At 42.6% G+C, this 16,149-nt stretch overlaps 1 protein-coding gene across 4 annotated transcripts in view; it reads left to right on the plus strand.

The window, feature by feature from the left end:
- Window positions 1–16,149, plus strand: part of abl2 (c-abl oncogene 2, non-receptor tyrosine kinase) — a 58,699-nt gene that overhangs the window by 23,314 nt on the left and 19,236 nt on the right. For 2 of the 4 annotated variants that reach the window (XM_079654551.1, XM_079654553.1), the window contains exons 2-5: window positions 7,754–7,918; window positions 13,434–13,729; window positions 14,882–15,154; window positions 15,947–16,031. In XM_079654551.1, coding sequence (XP_079510677.1) covers window positions 7,754–7,918; window positions 13,434–13,729; window positions 14,882–15,154; window positions 15,947–16,031 — 819 coding nt within the window. Of the gene's footprint in view, window positions 1–6,238; window positions 6,416–7,753; window positions 7,919–13,433; window positions 13,730–14,881; window positions 15,155–15,946; window positions 16,032–16,149 lie in introns of those variants that run through there. The other 2 variants (XM_079654554.1, XM_079654552.1) reach the window with 2 other exon arrangements.

Here is a 16,149-nt window from a genome sequence, read left to right on the forward strand (position 1 = left end):
AGGTGGGCAAGCGATGTGTGTGAAGATGTGGACGATATTGGGTTTGATTGTCTGGAAAAGGAGAAATATGTTGTGATCTGTCTGCATGGCATGTGTCTGCCTCGTGGTGCAGACCAACGCTGGAGGAAACTGGATTTCTTCATGCTTTTCCACCGACATGGCAAAAAAACACTCAATACTTTAAGCTAGCATGACCCGACCTCTACTGTGTTTTGGAAACAATCAGTATTTATCCTGTCAGTGGCTTAGATCTGGACGCCTGCATCTTTTCTCACTTACTTTGCAGAATAATAAATCTTTGCTGCAGCTCCAAGACTGACATATTTACACTTTATGATCCACTTCTCCAGAGGTTTACGATGTCAGAGCTTGCAATAAGGAAACGTTATCATAACACTTGTTGACAGAATGTACAAAATAGCAGTGATCCTGTCTTAATATTTATCTTACTTTTTCTTACACCTCCCCTCATGTCCTCCGGCCCTTTGAATGCATTTTAGCAGCTGTGAGGAAGGGGAAGGTTTGGATGCAGTAGGATGTTGTGGATGTGGACAAACTACACACTTTTGGGCTTACTTGTTTGGCTAAAGAGAAGGAGTCGATTTGAACATTACTCTCCCCTGTGTGCATGGCATGTGGGGAAATGATCTATTTCTTAATGCTTTTCTGCCAACACTGCATGAAACCCTCAACATGTACGGTTTGCATGGACCAGCCCCTACATGTTTAAGGAAGAATTCAGTATATACTAAGGTTAAATGACTTTAAAGGGCCCATGTCATGCTTTTCCGGTTCTTACCCGTCCCCTTGTGTGTTATGAAGGAAGTAAAACTCTAAAACAGAGAAGACCTGTCTATGCTGCCCCAGAACGCCTCGTTGGACATTTCTCATTTTCCATTATTTGCTTCCTGGGTTCTGTGACGTGTGAACACCCAGATCAACAACAAATGACCGGATTGGCCCAAATGGACCAATCCGTGGAGCCCCTCCCACACCAGGACCCCTTGGCTAACTAACAGGGAGTCCCATTGACTTGCATAGAGCTTCCTGATTGGTAATAGACGAGTTGGGATGGTGGAGAAACGCTCTCCGCAGACCCATTCTCACAGCGTTAGAAACCTTTTTCTGACTCAATATCAAGCCACACTTATTGTTTTTACTTCGGCTGTGAGTGTTTGTGTGCTCAGGATGAGTTTTTCGCTGTGTCGCCGACCCGGAAACCTGTCCGCTCCTCGCAGCAACGAGCCTCGCAACGTCCCGACCAATCAGAGCACACTGGGCTCACAGGGAGGGGGGGGGGGGGGCAGGAGCTCCAACAAGCCGTGTAGGAAAGAGAGTGAATACACATACTATACAGAGATGCTGGATGAGAAACCAATGTGAGTTTGGAACATTGAACAATGTGAATCTATTCTAGTAGACCTCAACAATGGAACTATGATCAGTAGAAAGGGCTATGGCATGGGAGCTTTAAGTGTCTCAGTAGCTTAGATCTGGACACTTGCATCTTTCTATCTTACTAAGAGTTTCCCTGGCGTCTAATATCTGTCAAGTTTGACTTCTCAATTCTCAAATGAACAGAAATGTAAAAGGATGAATGATTTCAAATATAAGTGTGATTGTTACTCCTTTGTCTGACTTTAGAGATCAGTTTTCCTTAAAACTGCTTTTGTGATTTTCTGCAAACATTGCAATGAAACACAAGCATTTACTTTTTAGGTTTGCGTGGACCAACGTTCACGGTGTTTTGGAAACATATCTGTATATATCCATTCCTGACTAAATCATATTGAGAGTCTCAGACACTCTTACACCAGCTTCGGTTCTAGCTTGACATTGGGTACACATATTCACCAACTAGTTAACATGCATATTAGCAATGTATTGGCTCTTTATTAGTCAGTATAAAACCCTTTTGTAATGCCTTGTTCTACATGACCTTATTCTACAAGTTAGCTAAGAGTTTCTCCTCAATAACCCTCTAATAATTAGTGCGTATTTATTATACGTAAGGAAGTTGTTGTGCATGAGTTAGAGCAGGGGGGTCAAACTCAAATACACAGTGGGCCAACATTTAAAAATGGATGCTAGTGGAGGGCCGGACTGGTTCAATGTTTAGTGCAGAACTTATTGAAATGAACTTATTGCACATATTAAACCTGGAACTAACAAAGCTTCAATGATTGCCTATAAAAACAACATTAAACATTAAATAATCAGTTGATTCATTTCTTATGGCTCTATCTGCAGCTTCTCCAGAGTCATTTCTTATGATTACATTTTTCCCACAGGCCAACAACAGCTTCAACAAAACTATTTCCCTCAAAGGATGCTAGTTCAGATACTTGGCATCTCATCTCGTGTGCAAGGTCATCAATGTTTGGGCTCAGGCTCTGAGCTGAGGAGACCCTCAGGATGGAGTGAAGGTGTGCGTGCAATATACCGGCGGGCCAGATCTAATAGTGATTAGAAATTATCCTGCGGGCCGAAATTAAATCCACCAAGGGCCTGATTTGGCCCCCGGGCCTTGAGTTTGACACATGTGAGTTAGGGTCTTAATATGCTCAATATGGGCCTAATGAGGCATTCTCTCATAACACCTAACAAATATGGTCTATTCTTATGTAACAAGACATGAAACTAAAAGTGTTAATTGTGTCAGAATGTGTTCCCTATTTGAAAGTGAAGTCTCGTTCATATCCGATAAGCTATTAGTTTGATTCTAATGTGTTCATGAACAACTAGTCGATGGTGAATGAGTGTACGTTAATATAAAGTGTTACCTGATGTTGTTTTTGCATTTGATTGGCTGTTATAAAACTAGCATTATGAAATGATATATATTGTATATCTATTTGTCTCAAAGGAAGATCTTCTCTGTTTCTAGTTGTGAAATAGGATAAATGCAGTCGGTATGAATCATATAGCTTCCTGGTTTCTCCTGAATGTGGAGGTGGTGGTTTCCGTCAGCAGATGTTGAAATCCGGAAGATGACTGAGGCTTTTCTCCTAAATTCCTGACGTTGTCTCTTTCTGTTCTCGAAATCATGGCTTTGTGATTTGTTTCATAAGAAGTGGAGTTTAACCATTTAGTTGCTATTCTCTAAGACACTAAACATTTGAACATTACATGTTACTTCGTACACGCTTTTATTCAAAGTGACTTACATACTCAATACTGTGGACAATCCCCACCGGAGCACTTTGGGGTGAAGTGTCTCAGGGACACAACGACATGCTGACTGCAGTGGGGTTTGAACCTGTAGAACCCTGATCCCAACACCAATGCACAACCCACTGCACCACAGCTTCCCTTACGATAACATTAAACGGAACAACAGAAGAAGACAGACAGACAGGACAGCCTTGAACAGTTACTAGTGGTGCACGATAATTATCGGTCCGATATTAGGAATTATGACGTCATCCCGATAAAAGTATTAATAGCCCCGATAATATGCAATATATTTTTGGGGTAAAAAAAGTAATAAATACTGCGGTGTGGGTGGATTGGGATGAGGGGCGCTTGTTTTTCACTCGGCTCCTCCCGTTTGGCCAGTGCTGTGGTATTAGTGGTTTAGGAAGAGGGGAGTTTTTCACAAATCCAGCGCTCCCTAACTCATGCCTGGCTGTGACGTAAATGGTGTGCGGCCGTGAAGCCAGGACAGTAAACAAACATGTCGTCGGTAGTATGGGACTATTTCAAAGTTTCAGAGTTAGATAGTTTGCTTGCTATTTGTATTAACAAATGCAATGCAGAAGTTCCACGAGGAGGGAAAAAGGCAACGAGCTATAATACTTCCAACCTGATGAGTCACCTGAAACATCGCCATGGCTACGATGGTGTGTTCAAAGCGTACGAAGACGCCTGCGCTGCTAAACTAGCGGCGAATCCAAAGCCAGCTGCAAAGGCAACGGGGGGGCTTTTACCTATCGACGGATAGAGGGAATATGGACCACTCATTGTTCAGGGAAACACTTTGACATTGACTGATTGACTCAATTATATTTATTTGGGAAAATAAATCTGGTCACTTTGAAGAGTCCAAACTGTTCTTGGCTTTGTTTTGTTCATAGTAGTAATGCTCATTTCATTTGCTCACTACTAGTCTTTTTTTTACCACCAGGTGTGCAAAAACTACAGGTACATTTAATATATATATATATATTATATTATTATCGGTATCGGTCTCGAGAGGCAGGAAGTTATCGGTATCGGTTTCAAAAAACCAATATCGTGCATCCCTAACAGTTACAGTAAACCTCCATCAGAGTTGCCGTCATTTTAAGTTGCTGTAGCGCCAGTTCAGCCGTTGCTACGCGGTGGAAGGGACTATTTCTTCTTATTTGAAGCAATAAGATAATTTTAAATCAATAATATGCCGGGTTTTGTTTGCCCCGGATAACAGGAGCACTCCGCCCTCAAACCAAAATGCAGATTTCCCCTGTAACATGTTAAAGTGATGCCAGAAAACAATATTTCTGTTCCTCTCAAACTGTATAGTTCCTCCAGAAATGTGAGAATCAAACCGAGTGTCAGACGGCAGGGACTGCTTTGTTTTTATGGAGCTCCGACGTCTCGTTAATGTTTACGTCTCGTTGTTGTTTACGACACGTTGCTTACGTCACGTTGTTGTTTACGTCAGGAGACATATTGTTTACAGTTCTTCAAGAGAATTGATATATCTTATTAACAAGACCAGAGAGAGAATCCCCTGATGTGAGTCAAGTCGTTGGTTCATGTCAGGAGAAATCTCTTTTCCCAAAATTCTGACTTTTTCCCAAAACCCAATAAAATCTGGCTTTCATAGAAACCAAGTCGAATTTGTCAAATGTATTGAACCGGTGATCACAGTTTGAACAGTTGACAGCTATAGGCCTACAGCTTTGAGAGGGATCATCCACGAACAACATAACAGGTTAGGGTAACGTAACCCGTGACAACAGAGATCAACAACCTGTAACAGGGCCTATGCACAGAATGCAGCTGCTCAATACTCATTCTTCTTTAAGAATATGAGCATGTCTACTCAGGGGAGAGGCGATTCACAATCAGGCCAGCTGTAGAGAAGACCCTCTCAGCTGGAATGTGGGCATAAGATGAGGTTTGAGTCTGTGTGACCTGCGTGTAGGGAGGGGCAGCAGCCATAGCATTAGAACTAGCTAGATCTGATGGATTTGGACATAAACGTGAGTGAAGTATAACCGGACGCGAGAGAGAGAGAGAGAGAGAGATCAGCACCTGCAGCTCTGCCCGCTGTGAGGGACCGGTGAGCAAAACACACCTTTAGACGTGACACACTCAGCTATGGCACTGTCATATACATTGAATTATTCCATTTGGTCATATGTAATTGACTTAGGCCTCCCTCACAAAATTAGCTCCACGTCAGAAATGAGCATGCTTGTCATATGTCTCTCTCCATAGAGGCTGAATCATCATGTTAATCACATAGCTATCATATGCCTCAAACAGTCCTGATGCTCTTCTAGGTAATCACACATCCTGTCATGTTCACAGCTACAGTTGGGAAACCTTTGATATCATGTTGCTCTCATGTTGGAAGAGGACATTCAGGATGTTCCCAACAGTTCATTCAGTACGCAGCCGTGTAATAAGCAGGAAAATGTGCACAGTAAACACAAAACTTTCAGTTGTATGATTACAGAAGCTGCTTCCTGTTGACACACATCACACCTTATTGTTTGAAGTTATTTTTAAAAACCCCTCAAGGTATGGTTTGAGTCACTGCTTCCAATTGCAAGTTATTGTTGGACGAGAATAACCAGGTTATGAAACTCATTTTCTGTTTCAAAGTTTCTCCCTTCGCTCAGCAGCTGTTCAGACATGCAGCGAATGTGGCAACAGCTGGTGTGTGTGTGTGTGTGTGTGTGTGTGTGTGTGTGTGTGTGTGTGTGTGTGTGTGTGTGTGTGTGTGTGTGTGTGTGTGTGTGTGTGTGTGTGTGTGTGTGTGTGTGTGTGTGTGTGTGTGTGTGTGTGTGTGTGTGTGTGTGTGTGTGTGTGTGTGTGTGTGTGTGTGTGTGTGTGTGTGTGTGTGTGTGTGTGTGTGTGTGTGTGTGTGTGTGTGTGTGTGTGTGTGTGTGTGTGTGGGGTAGCTATGGTGATCACTCATCTCGTGGAGAGAGAGAGAGAGAGTGAGAATAGTCTCCTCCCCCTCTCTCCCCTGTATAACCTCACCTGCTCACGCCCCCCTCCCCTCAGATCTCACCTGGCTCTGGAAGGTTTGAGTTTTGAGCAGCCGGCGATAACGTGTTCTTTTCGAGGAGAGGATTAAATAAAGTGATGCTTTTGAGGTGCCTTCAGGCCAACAGCAGTTTTGAGGACGAGTGGGTCGCTCTGAGCGGCAAACCTCTGCAGACCGGGTTCAGGCCGAGGCCGCAGCCTGGAGACGCAGGTAGAAACACGGAGGAGGATTATTATTATATATTTAGTGAGAGGACTTCAGTGTGACGCCTGATGACTACTTTGTTTTTTCTGCTTGATCACACAATGCCTACTTCCTTTCTTTGCCTATATTTACACTTATTTTATTGTCTTTCTGTGTATTTTAGGATAATAATTCAATATTTAGTTCAGTGTGACGTCTGATAACCTGATAACTAAGTGGTTTTTTCTGCTTGACTGGGATCAGTTCCCTCACTGCTTGCCTTTTCAAACTCTATTGTTTTGCTTATATTTGACTCTTTCTACGTATTTTAATTCAATATCTAGTGAGAGGACATCAGTGTTCTCTAGATAACTTGATAACTACGTTGTTTTTTCAGCTTGTTGTGCTGAGGATCACACAATGTCTACTTCCTTTCCTTGCCTATTCATCTTTAAACATATATTTAAACTTATATGATATTTTTTCTTTGTCTTTTATGATTTTAATTCCATCTGTAGTCAGAGGGCATCAGTGCTTTAGTAGAGAACCTGGTAAAGAAGTGGTTTTTCGTTGCTTTCCGATTCAAACTCTATTGTTTTGCTTATATTTGACTCTTTCTACGTATTTTAGGATATAATTCAATCCTTTATGAGAGGACATCAGGATTGGGTCAATGTTCTTATAGTTAAACCTTCCTCTGTATTTCAGGATATAATCCAATCTGCAGTCGGAGGGCATCAGTGTTTCCTTGAGACCTGAATATGAAGTTTTTTTATGTATTTGTTGAATTTGTACAGCTTTTTGAGACCCTGTTCACGAACATGTAATCACACTCCATGTTATTCTTTCTTCCTCGATTGATTGTTTTTATACTTTTTTATTGCAACAGTTTCAGAAAAGCCTCTACAATACATTCCAGCTTCTTTTCTTAGTTTCTTTCTTTAAGTGAAAACCTTTTTAGAGTCTTTCTAGATTTTGGACATGTTCCACTCTTCTGACATTCATCAATGATCCATACCCTCATCAGTGATCACTGGCTGCAGCTCCACATGTTGGACTCTTTACCTCCACCTATTGCACTGGGACGAGTTTCTGTCTTTCATACATGATGAAGAGAATCAATCAATCAATCAATCAATCAATTAATCAATCAATCAATCATTCCCAATGTCGTGAATATCTCCATCAATATCAGTCAGAAACCGCAATTTGTTCATTATAGTCACATTTGTTTTAACGGCTCTTCCTCCTCTCCCTCCCTCCTCTTCTCACTCTTCCTCCTCTTCCTCCTCTCCCTCCCTCCTCTTCTCACTCTTCCTCCTCTTCCTCCTCCTCCTCCTCCTCTTCCTCCTCCTCTTCCTCCAGAAGCTCTCCACCGGCCCTTCGGCCTGGACTCTTCTCTCCTGACGGAGGCGGTGCGCTGGAGTTCGAAGGAGAACCTGTTGGGGGCGACGGAGAGCGACCCAAACCTCTTCGTGGCTCTTTATGACTTCGTGGCCAGCGGAGACAACACGCTCAGCATCACCAAAGGTAAACAACAACAACAACAACCAGGAGCTTCTGTTTGTTTGTCTGTCTGCAGAATTACTAAAAAACAGTCGTCTGATTTCCATGAGACTTAGTGAAAGAGTGTAGTACGGGCCAAAGGAGAACAACAACACTCAGCATCAGCAAAGGTAAAGGGAGAAGCCCAACAACAACAACAACAACAACAACAACAACATTATCTAAAGATTTCACTCCGACTTGGTCAAATGTACGTTATAGCCCCTGCAAGTCCGAATAAACATCATCCAGAGACGTCCAGGCTTCTGTCTCCGACCACTTCGAGGTAGAAAACATACTTTCTTCCTTCGTCATATTTAAGTTAAAACCAAGACATTTAATTTCCCCACCTCGGACGAAATAGGACATTTTCGTTCACTTTTTTACATCTTATGGAAAAAAAGACTATTCTACTATTTAGTAATACGGCCCAAAGAGAAACACAAAGCTTTGCAGCGAATCAAAACCATGAGCTAGCTTCGGGATAATCTTAAAAGTCAAATAATTGACGTAGAAAATGTCGTAAATACCTCGTCAAGTCAGAAAATAACTCAACGAAAGTGTTGGTACCGGACCGTCCGAGTTCAGGGTCATTTTGCAGAAACATGGCCGACAAAAAAACATTTTTAATAAGATTTGGGCCGCAAAATGTCGACTTCTATAACGATATGATTCCCCACATTAAAGGCAATTCAACTCTTTAGTTATTTACTATTGTTGACTAATGATTATGGAGGATTTGGACCAACACCTTTTTATTAAGTCTGTAGAATATTTAATATTAATATAGAAATTATGTTTTAGCTTATTTTGCCTTTAACAAATATTCTGTCACTTCAATTCAAATATGGGACTTGCCAATAAAGCTAGAATGAATACACGTGCTGCCCTTGTTATAATCTGCTATGCCTATTCTCTACCAACACCGAAAGCCCTTGAGCACCTTCATTGGGAATTGGGATTATCCGAGCAGCCCCTGAATGCACCATTGGCTTTAGTCAAAAGTCAAAGTCAGCTTTATTGTCAAAAATTCTACAAGATAAAAACTACGCCAAAATCTCTCTTTACTTTCGTTGACGAAAACTGAGGAGACGAAATATTATCAAAGATAACGTTACATCTGATAGTCAGGTTTTCTCCCAGCGGTTCCATTTCCTGTGCTGCGGCTGGGCAGCAGCTGTGTGTCTGTGCTGCGCGCGGCGGTACATTTGAATTACACCGGGCAGCGGCACACTGTCAGGAAGACTCGGGTCTAACGAACCTTATTTAACAGAAAATAAAATGGCAACAACAGGGCTTGGGAGCAGTGGTCGCGTTAACCCGCCCCTCCCCCCCCCTCGTCAGCGCGAGTGAGTGATAAATTGTGCACTCGACGGGTAATAATGGATTATGACGGAAATGTTACAAACCTGTCCGTCAGAATGACTGACAACGAGAAAGTCTAACGCCACCACTGCCTGGGAGAAAGAAACAATTTGAGCCCATGTTCAGAAGGGAAGCAATGTGGCCACAACACAGCTGGTAAAAACACCACAACCTGACCTGGTACTCTCTGCAAAGCTGCTTAATCAACCTGTGCTTTTCATCAAATAAGGACAAGATTAGATCTTATTGTGAAATAAATTTGACTAAAATGACAAATGATTGGTTTTGACTAGTTTGACTGAAATGTTCTATATAATCTGATGACTAAAAAAGACTCAACTGTTTTCATTGACAAAAAGTAGACTAAAATAATTATTTTTCTTTGACTAAAATAAGACTAAAATGCTCAGACTTTTATTCGACTAAAACTTGACTAAATAAAAACAAGATGAAGGTGACTAAATATCACTAAAACTAAAAAAGAAATTTAACACAGGACTAAAACTAAATTCAAAAATAGCTGACGAAATGAACACTAGTGGAAGCATCACCTGGACGTCGTTCGCCCACTGAGTCAAATCGTGGTTTCGTAGAGAAAGGTTTGTCCTGAAGAGCCGGGTCTCTGTTTCCATGCATCATCATCATCATCATCACTGGAGCGTGTGGCGTTGCTCCGTGTCGGGGATCGTCCTCCACGCCTTCCTGTCCTCACACTCTGTTGACATGTGTTGCGTCAGAACAGAGGGAGCACCGCCTCGTAGGAAAAAGCCTCGAGGCGGCGCTCGTTGATTGGCAGGTCGCAAAACCCCGAGGAAACAAGACAGTGGATGAGTTAGAGCGTCGTTAGGCTGGAGGAATGCAGCGTGTCGTCACAGCAGAGAAACCTGAGCTCCACCTGAAGCTGCCTGCGTCACACCGTTCAAGGCTTTTATTGGCATGCGGTTTAGATATGACAATGAGGATCTGAGGTCACTGATCTCCAACAGAGACACAATAACACAGATACACTAGTGCAAGTAAATACAAATAATATAGAATGAGATGAGTGATTGGTTACCATAGCTACACACACACACACACACACACACACACACACACAGACACACACACACACACACACACACACACACACACACACACACACACACACACACACACACACACACAGGTATACACAGGTATATACACAGGTACACACACACAGGTATACATATACACACACACAGGTGTACATGCACACACACACATGTACACATAGGTATACATGTACACACACGGTTATACACACGAGTGTACATGCCCCCCCACACACACACACACACACACACACACACACACACACACATTGAAACTCATGAGCACATACTAAAGTTTAAAAAAGCAGAAATAAAATCTGAGCTGACGGTAAATGCTCCGCTCCGTTTACACAGGATTCTTACGGTCATTAAAAACCTGGAAAAGTCATGGAAATTCAAAATGCTAATTCCAGGCCCTTGAAAAATTATGGAAAACAATATTTATCCCAAAGTTTTGGAAAAGTCATGGAAATGTCACTAAAGTTGCATCAAATATAATTAATATTTTTGCTAATCGCCGAAATAGTAACGATATACTATAACGGTAATAAATACTGTATCGTGTAGTAATCAAACGTAAAATGGCTTTTAACTGACGAGGTGTTTCGCTGGTGAGAGATTTGAGTTGCGTTAGCGTGTAGCAGCTAGTAAGCCTATTGGATTTGTTTCAGATAGACACAGCATGTTTCAGAACTTATTTTCCTGTTCCATGTTCAAATAAACCATTCTCAGTGGAACCGCAGAGAGAGAGTTTTTTTGGTCATGGAAAATGAGGTAAAGGTTCTGGAGAATTGGTGAAAAAGTGTGAAATAGGTTCACCTGCTGAATTAAACTCCACGACGATAACTGCAGCCTGTCGTCACATCAGAGATATCTGATACGATCAGATAAGAAGCACTTTATTGATTCCAATTTGGGAAATGTTTGTGTTGCAGCAGCATCAAAGACATGGCATCGTACACGAGAAATAAAAAAGACTAGAAATAAACAAGAAAGTAGAAAATATACATCTTGAATTCACCTGTGAGCTGCTTTGACATGAAAGGGGCTAAGGTGGTTCAACAGATCAGAGTTCATTTATTTAGCCCAATATCATACATTTCACATCGTACGAGGAAAACCTCCCAAATAAACCCCAAAGTAAAACGTGTTTTAAGTTGTGCTCCATAACTCTTTTTTACTCATCTCAGAAATGATTGTTCTTTTTACTAAGGTACCATCCTCTGTTGGAGCTTGAATTGGTTTTATTCAACAATCAAACATTTAACCATCATGTTAACACTATTATGTTGTTAGAAGCAGAACATAACGCATGGATATCTTTAACTAAATCAAAGTAATGATTTTAAAAATAATAACAATATCGACTTCAGCGATTATTCAAGCGACAGAAAAAAAACATCAATGAAGTCATTTTTCATGCAAAACTGATGCTTCTATTTATTTGTCTTTAACATATATTATTAAAGAGAACATCTCTGGGTTTAGGACTGACAGATAGATAACTCTTAGAGCTTTTCCAAGTTCTCAACGTGCTTTAAATGACATATATTAGACACGTAATACATCGAATACTGTGGAGCAATTTAGGGTGAAGTGTCTAACCCCAAGGACACAGCGGCATGTTGACTGCAGAGGGGATTGAACGAGTCGTGTGAGTGTTACAACGTGTTGCTCTTAATCCTCTCAAAGCATTTATTTGGTTACTCCACCTTCGAGTCCTGCTGCACAAAGTGTAATCGTCTCGCTGGTATCTGAAGCAACACGCTCAGCACGGTGTTGATTCAGCCCGGCAACGCGCCATGCACTCATCAGAGATCAAAGAGGCTGAAATAAAAACTTCACCCTCGGATCATTTAGATGTCATGAGTCACTCGATGATACCTCAAACTCTTTGTTGTGTGCACCATGGAGACATCAGAGGAACACAGTGTGCTGTTGGAGGTGAGCTGGGGCGAACAGCAGCTACACTTTACCAACACTTAGTTCAGCAAAGACTTCTCACACAACTGAAGCCGAGTGATTGATTTCTGCCACTGGACGCTCACTGCTGCCTCGGGAAGGGAGACACACGGTCATAGTGGCCAAACGGTGGTACTGCAGCTTCATGTGACGCAAAAAATAATTGTTCCCATTGGCGGACATCGGGAACACTCATGTGTGCATGCTCCATGATGGGCTCAATGGGTGCCGAAGATTTCCTGAATATCCAGCGGACGTCCAGGGGACATCTGGGAAAAGATCATTAAGGGGAGATGAAGGAAAGTTCTAAGCAAGATCCAAGATAGATCCAGGATAGACCCGGGAAGTATCTAGGAAAGATTGAAGATAGATCCAGGATAAATGCAGGAAGGTTTAGAGTATGTTTTATTTCTTTGACAGGAGTCAGGCCATTTTAGCTTCCTGAGCAACTTTGATAGGAACGAGCACGGTCTCTGAACCCAGTCCCAGAGTATCAGTTCTATCCATGACCTCCACTCCCTCTTCCCTTTCTGCTCAGACCTGCAGGACCACTCCTCGCTAAACGCAGTGTTGTGTTCTCTACCCCCCCATTCAGTCTCTGCCTTCAACAGACTGAGTCTCTACACGTCTGATTCTAGTGTGTGTGTGTGTGTGTGTGTGTGTGTGTGTGTGTGTGTGTGTGTGTGTGTGTGTGTGTGTGTGTGTGTGTGTGTGTGTGTGTGTGTGTGTGTGTGTGTGTGTGTGTGTGTGTGTGTGTGTGTGTGTGTGTGTGTGTGTGTGTGTGTGTGTGTGTGTGTGTGTGTGTGTGTGTGTGTGTGTGTGTGTGTGTGTGTGTATACATGTATACCTGTGTGTGTGTACATGTGTGTGTGTGTGTGTGTACATGTATACCTGTGTCTCTCTCTCTCTCTCTCTCTCTCTCTCTCTCTCTCTCTCTCTCTCTCTCTCTCTCTCTCTCTCTCTCTCTCTCTCTCTCTGTGTGTGTGTCTTCCGCATAAAGGAAACCCGTTCTGACCATACCTCAGTGCTCTTGATCTTGTTTCATTCGCCTTGTGTTGAATCGTGCTGTATTAACACACCCCCCCCCCCCCCTACAGGTGAGAAGCTGCGGGTGCTGGGCTACAACCAGAATGGCGAGTGGAGTGAGGTGCGCTCTAAGAACGGTCAGGGCTGGGTCCCCTCTAACTACATCACGCCGGTGAACAGTCTGGAGAAGCACAGCTGGTACCACGGGCCGGTGTCCCGCAGCGCCGCGGAGTACCTGCTCTCCTCCCTGATCAACGGCTCCTTCCTGGTGAGGGAGAGCGAGAGCAGCCCGGGGCAGCTGTCCATCTCCCTGCGCTACGAGGGGAGGGTCTACCACTACCGCATCAACGCTGGGGCCGACGGGAAGGTAGGAGGAGGTCCATCATTTATGAATCACACACAGGGTTCATACCAGTTTTAATTTCGTCAACGAAAACTATGACCAAATGTATATTTAGTTTTCGTTGACGAGACGGGCCTAAGGTGTTAATGGTGGACTATCGGACATTCAAAATGCAGCGTATTTTCCCCCAAGTGTCCATCTGGTCTGTCAAAATGCATCTTACGTTTCTAACTTGCAATATCATTATTTCCGCTCTCTTCACTCCAGAAGAGCGATCTCCCTGTGTCTCTCTGTGTGCGGGGGGCGGGGCCTAACAGACACGCTGCAGCGGACACAGAGATCTGCCGGGGACGGAGCGTTCAGAGAGTATAGACACACATTTTGACTAAAAGTTGACTAAAACGTTTTGAGTTTTCGTCAACTAAAACTAGACTAAAACTACGAAGGATAGGAATGATTGAAATGTGACTAAAACTAATAACCATTTTCGTCTAAAGATTAAATCAAAAGCAGCTGCCAAAATGAACACTGGTTCATACGGAGGTGGGAAACCTGGAAAAAGCCATTTTCTTGGGAATTTTGAGTTTAATTCCATTTCTCTCCGCTTTGAGGGAGAGTTTACTGAACCAACAGCGGCTCCGATGGAAAGCTAGAGATAAGAGTAGATAATGAAAGGGTGATTATGAATTGGGAAGGTTATTAATCACACTAGGTTGGAGTTAAAGACAGGGTTCATACGGTGGTGAGGAGACACCTGGAAGGTTCCTTCAAAGAAGTGTTGAAAAAAGGACAGTCAAAGAAATTGGTTTCTTATTTTTTTATATTCAATGTATTTTAAAAAGCTTTTACTTGTTTTGTTCAATCAGAAAAAGAAAAACAACCATTTTAGATTGTATTCATGTGAGTGTATCTGTCGTGAATTTGTGGAAGGTGTTTTAAATGCACAGATCCAACCTGTACACACAGAAATGTGGACAACAAGACATCAACTGTTTCCCCATTTCCCTCCAATCCTTAATATCAGTTACCTTTTAGACTCACTTCATCATTTTTAAATACGAACACTTCACAGAATCTGAATTCATACTCGTGAAATCGTAGAATAATGAGCCATAAAGTGCTGCTTTCTGTTGTTGCGTTCATTTCTTAACTCTCTCCTCTCCCCCCCCCCCCCAGGTATACGTGACCTCAGAGAGTCGTTTCTCCACGTTAGCGGAGCTGGTGCACCACCACTCCACGGTGGCCGACGGCCTGGTCACCACGCTGCACTACCCGGCTCCAAAATGCAACAAACCCACGGTGTACGGCGTGTCCCCCATCCACGACAAGTGGGAGATGGAGCGCACCGACATCACCATGAAGCACAAGCTGGGGGGGGGGCAGTACGGGGAGGTGTACGTGGGCGTGTGGAAGAAATACAACCTCACCGTGGCCGTGAAGACACTCAAGGTGAGAAGACGGAACAGAAACCAGAACCAGAAACGTGTTTTTATTTGTACCAAATCAACAAAACCGTAAATTAAAAAGTATTAAAGTAGCAGCCAGTAGTAAATATTCAAAGTAGAACAGAAGACGGAACAGAAATGGGTTTGTACCACAGGACGGACATCTTAGACATGAATGGTATTAAATAAAGAGGCATTCAATAATAATAATACATTTCTAGAAACTCAAAGACTTTACAGAGTCATACAATCATAAAAACAACATTAATTACAGATGAAATGCAGATTTTAAGCTTGTGCATTCAAGGTAGCTTAGATAGGTAGCTGTCCTTTAAGAATGAAGTGGATCAAGCAGCAGGTAAACGAGGCATTGCACATGTATTAAACGTTCAATTAACTGCATATCAAATGTACAAAATCAACAAAACCGTCAATTAAAAAGTATTAAAGTTTCAGCCAGTAGTAAATAGTCAAAGTAGTTATTGCAGGGAGTGTTGTTCTGTAGTAAGTGCTGCAAAAATAATAATTATGATGGTAATAAAGTGTATTTACTCGAGCGCTATACTCATGCATGACGAGTCCTTCAGTAAAATGAAGAAAGCACAATATTGACCTCTAACAGTCTCTTTCCAGCTGCCGTTAGTTGTCTAAAACTGAGCTCTCCTGTGGAAAGCTGCATTATAACGGTGGTTACAGACCGCCCCCTGCAGGCTGACGGTGGTATTACACTCTGTCCAACCCTCTGATATATTCCCTGGTTTTCTTTTTGCACTCATTTGAATTCTCTGATTGACAGGAGGACACCATGGAGGTAGAGGAGTTTCTGAAGGAAGCAGCCGTGATGAAGGAGGTCAAACACCCGAACCTGGTTCAGCTGCTCGGTCAGTATTTAACAAAAACTGCTTTGGCACACACTTCCACTCTCAGGCCTATTGTGTCTTAGCCTCTACCCAAACAGACCTTTTGTTGAGTCCTTCCAGAGAGGAGACCATCAAAAGC

This window comes from Notothenia rossii (assembly GCF_949606895.1).
Source record: "Notothenia rossii genome assembly, chromosome: 1".
Taxonomy (NCBI): Eukaryota; Metazoa; Chordata; class Actinopteri; order Perciformes; family Nototheniidae; genus Notothenia; species Notothenia rossii.